The following is a 4,889-nucleotide window of genomic DNA, read 5'->3' on the forward strand; positions in this document are numbered from 1 at the left end:
CAAACATCTTCAATACACATCTCTTGTTTCCATCCTGTCATTCTTCCCTAGAATCAATTTAAGTTAAAAATCAAAACTGGGTAGCAGGTCAGAAAAGGGATGAAAATTTTCATGGTCCTTTCCCTTGGATACTTGAGTTTCTTCATGTTCTCTGTAATTTACTCATTGCTGCTATCTTTAATATAAAGCTTCTAGCTGTACTTTATAGAGGCTAGAAAGCAATGGCACCCCACTCCAGTACTCTTGCCTGGACAATCCCATGGACCGAGGAGCGTGGTAGGCTGCAGTCCATGGGGTCGCTAAGAGTCCATCATGACTGAGCGACTTCACTTTCACTTTTCACTTTCCTGCATTGGAGAAGGAAATGGCAACCTGCTCCAGTGTTCTTGCCTGGAGAATCCCAGGGACGGGGAGCCTGGTGGGCTGCCATCTATGGGGTTGCACAGAGTCGGACACGACTGAAGCGACTTAGCAGCAGCAGATTCATACTTCTTGGCTGCAAAGCCAATGAAGAGGCAGTCTGACATGTAAAAATCAGTAGCATTAATTTCTTTAAGTAAAACCTTAAAATATATTGAATTTTGGGTAAATTTATATACATAAGGAATGAAATTATACCAAACAGCTTATTTAGAAATTAGCATGTTCTTCTAATTTTACTGTTAGCTCTAGATAAACTAAAAGCAATAATATGAGCAAGTGTAAATTCATATGGACAATCTGTCAGGTATGAGGCAGGTTTTATCTTAAAAATAATGATCAACTGGGAGTCAGGAGGCCTGTGTTTCATCTTGGTTCTGCTATTAGCTTGCTCTTTTAACTTTTAAAAAATAAGATGGGGGAATTTACATTAGGTAAATGAGATTGAAATTCTGGCTGAATTCAAGAGAACACAGTGGCCTCAAATGTGGTTAAGGACGTTTAGTAAGTTAATGAGGGCAGGGGAGCTAAGTGAACATTTGGTTTAGGTTTGGGTTGGGGAGACTGTTACAAAGGCTCTTAACCTGTAGATGGAGGTGTCAGGAGGTAGAATGTTGGAAGGTATTAGAATGGAAAACAGTAGAGATTTTTCTGATCTGTTGCAAAAGAATTCAAGCTTGAAGAAGATAATGAATGGAATTTTCCTGGACAAATTGAAATTAGAAGCTGAAGTGTGAAAAGAGGTAGTAGTAACAACATAGACTGGGGCAATCTTGAAAAGCATTTTTAAGTGGAATAAAAATAATCTTTGAGAAGATCAGTAATTGCTTACTGTTTGTTCAAAGCAGCATGTCATTGACTACCAGTGTGTCCCTCTAAATCAGGATTTTTCATCATCAGCTCTGATATTTTGAGCTGAATAATCCTTTGTTGTGTGTATGGGTCATATGACTGTAGGATATTTAACAGCATCCTTGATCTCTACCCATTAGAAACTGATAACCCCCCCCACCCAAGTTTTGACACTCAAAAATGTTTTTAGACATTGCCACAATTGCTACCACTTGAGAACCAATGTTTTCAAAAAGCAAATAATTTTCCAGAGGTCATATATTCTTTTTTTTTTTTTCATAAGAGCACTTTTTATTTGAGGCAAAGAAAAGCCTAGCTGAAAGGATTACAGTTCCAAGCAATCAAAACCCCACTGTTAGAGGCACTATTCTGATTTTGTGAATTCAATTTAGAAAAGAGTATTTCGGTTGCATGTTCCCCAGATCCCCAGACTAGAAGGGCAAAGGAAAACTGAAGAGACTTCTACTAATCTACTGATTCTGCTCTTTGGACCGGACACCAAGCTGGCCGAGCCCTCGCGGGTTTGTCTAGAAGTTGCTGACCCACCACTGAGGGACATGGGCCAAATTACGCTACACACAAGAAGAGTGAGGTGGGAGACGGCGGGTCACCTGGGCAAGGGCAGGTGCCCGCAGCTTCAGAACGCCTTCAGAACTCCTCGTGGAAGGGGTAATCCCTGTGGGAGGCACAGCTCACCAAGGCACAGGCCCTCCAGTCCCTGTTGTAGCTCAGCAAGGTGTTCATATCCTCCTTGTCCAGTTCAAAGTCAAAGACCTGGAAGTTCTCAGCAATGCGTTCAGGCGTCACTGACTTGGGGATCACGATCAGGTTCCTCTGTATGGGGAATCGGATCAGCACCTGGGCTGTGGTTTTATTGTGCTTGTCTGCAATCGCTTTGATCCTGGGGTCCTCCAGTATGGAAGGGTCCTCGGGCTTGGCCCAGGGCCTGTCGGGAGAGCCGAGGGGACTATAGGCAGTCACCACAATGCCTTTGGAGTTGCAGTACTGGATTAACTTCTCCTGAGTGAGGTATGGGTGGCACTCGATCTGGTTAACCGCCGGCTTGTATTTTAAGCCAGGTTTGTTTAAGATCTTCTCCACTTGGAGATGGTTGAAGTTGGAGACTCCAATAGCTTTCACCAGCCCTTCGTCCACCAGCTCTTCCATGGCCGTCCAGGTATCCACGAAATCTTTCTCACTGGGAATCACGTTGCCGTCCTCATCCAATGGGAAGAAGTCCTTCCCAGGCTTGAAGCCTGTGGGCCAGTGGATGAGGTAGAGGTCCAGGTAGTCCAGCTTCAGGTCGCTGAGCGTCTTCTGGCAGGCACCTTTCACCAGGTCCTTGTCATGATACGTGCACCACAGCTTGCTGACGATGAAGAGGTCCTCACGCTTCACCACTTTCTCCTGCAGCTTTGCCTGGAGGGCCAAACCCACCTCGTTTTCATTCTGCTACACGTGGGCACAGTCAATGTGACGGTACCCAAGGTCGATTGCCACCTTCACAGCCTCTGTCACTTTGCCTGGAGGGGACTTCCAGGTGCCCAGCCCCAAGATGGGCATCTTGGCGCCGGTGTAGAGCACGATGTGGTTGGCCATGACTGCTTGAGCTCTGCTGACCGGGATCAGAGAACCGTCCAGAGGTCATATATTCTAATGGTTAAAAGTTTGGGCTCTGAAGATAGAGCTATAGAAGAAGATTTGAGTCCTAGTTCTTTTACCTTTCTCACTGTGGGCTTTGAGTAAATCCCTTAACTTTTCTAAGCATCACTTTGTTCATTTGTAAAATGAGACTAGTAAAAATTACCCACCTTCTGCAATAACTGTGAAGATTAAATGAGACACACATGTAAGATATAGTGTAGTGTATGGGACATGGAAGTTAGTATATACCAGAACTTGTTCTTCCTATCATTTAATAGTTCTAAAAAGGCATAAGAATAGAGGAGATAAACATAGCTGTTTTTGAAAGTAGATGCTTTGGCATCAGAGAATTTTGGGAGCCAAATATTTGGGTCTCACTATACAGCCTGAGTCTTTAGAGGCATTGGTCTGTTGAATCTATTAGTCAATAAATACTATTTGAGCATCTATTAGGTGCCAAGCTCTATTCTAATGTTGAGCATTGAGATGTGAGCAAAACACAAAATTTTTCAAGACCTTATATATTATTGGGAAAGACAAAATTGATAGATATGACTTCAACTTACTGGGGTGTAACAGACACTACTAACTGATCATCAAAGTTTATTCTCCCCTTCTTTTACCAAAGCTGGCCCACAGCTTCCCAACTACACTAAGATTCTAACTTTAAAACTCTACACTAAATAGTATAGTAGCCATTTGAGTAAGTGCTTTGTATTAGTCCAAGAACAGAAGTGAAGTCTGCCAGTTCCAGCCCTGACCCGTAAAAACTTCCTCAAAGGGTTTTTTAATGATTTTTGTTTCTTATCATGAGCTGGAGGGTCACACCAATTATCAGAGTGACTAGAACAATCTTGAAAATCACATGTTAAAAGTGGCAGAGCTCCTATCAACCTGGGTTCCTGAATCAGAGTGTGGAACAAAGACTCCTTTCCAGGCTACAACCTACAAGATTGTCTCAACTTTTCAATGGAAGTGAAATAAGATCTGAAATAAGATCCTATTGTGTTTAAGTCATTGCAGTATGAATTGATTTGTTCACCAATTATGGTTATCAAATGAAGCAGGTGATCTAAAAAGATTTCTGTGAGGGGAGAATATTTGAGCTGAAATCTGACAAAAGAAAATAAAGTAGCCTTATGCATTGGAGAAGGAAATGGTAACCCACTCCAGTGTTTTTGCCTGGAGAATCCCAGGGACGGGGGAGCCTGGTGGGCTGCAGTCCATGGGGTCGCTAAGAGTCAGACAGGACTGAGCGACTTCACTTTCACTCTTCACTTTCATGCATTTGGAGAAGGAAATGGCAACCCACTCCAGTGTTCTTGCCTGGAGAATCCCAGGGACGGGGGAGTCTGGTGGGCTGCCGTCTACGGGGTCGCACAGAGTCAGACACGACTGAAGCGACTTAGCAGCAGCAGCAGCAGCAGCAGCACGTGCGTCTAAAAGATTGTTTCTAATGGGAAGAACAACCAGTGTTAGGGAGCCGTCTTTGACAAGTAGCCAATACTAGAGCCCCTCCAATCTAGAGGGCCCATGCTGGTGGGTAAGGTGGGAGCATACAGGTAGAAATGGCGTTAAGACAAAATGAAAGTATGGCCCCTAATTCTCCCTGGTTTATAAAGACAGATCTCCATGACAATTGGAAGCACTTCTTTCTTTCCAGAAGAAAAATTGGCTCCTTTTTGTCCAAATCTTTTTTTTTTTTAATCTGGCACTTCAATTGGCATATACATCCATCACATAGTAGTTACATGTTCAGATTGAAAATTCAGTTGAAATTGACTTGGGCAAAGACCATACCTGAAATCACTGGACATAGGTAATGAGGATCTCTCTTGCTTCATCTGATATAGATGAAAAGAGAATCTGTTTTGCAAGTTTCTCTGACAAAATGACCAACGGTGTAAACTCTTGAGATGCGTTAAGCATCCTGGTAGTGTTATGTTGTTCAGATTTCAATAACCCTTGTTTGG

At 43.1% G+C, this 4,889-nt stretch overlaps 1 protein-coding gene across 1 annotated transcript; it reads right to left on the reverse strand.

Annotated features, from left to right (window-relative positions):
- Positions 1 to 1,542: 1,542 nt before the first annotated feature.
- LOC133249283 (aldo-keto reductase family 1 member B1-like) lies at positions 1,543 to 2,910 on the reverse strand. The gene has a single exon (XM_061419445.1). The coding sequence runs from the start codon at positions 2,437 to 2,439 to the stop codon at positions 1,921 to 1,923; it is 519 nt and encodes a 172-aa protein (XP_061275429.1). The 5' UTR covers positions 2,440 to 2,910; the 3' UTR covers positions 1,543 to 1,920.
- Between the last annotated feature and the right edge of the window lie 1,979 nt (positions 2,911 to 4,889).

This window comes from Bos javanicus, chromosome 6 (genome assembly GCF_032452875.1).
Source record: "Bos javanicus breed banteng chromosome 6, ARS-OSU_banteng_1.0, whole genome shotgun sequence".
Lineage (NCBI taxonomy): Eukaryota > Metazoa > Chordata > Mammalia > Artiodactyla > Bovidae > Bos > Bos javanicus.

What these genes read in the sequence shown, in the direction of transcription:
- LOC133249283 (XM_061419445.1), bottom strand. Translation starts at nt 2,439, where the DNA reads ATGGAAGAGCTGGTGGACGAAGGGCTGGTGAAAGCTATTGGAGTCTCC.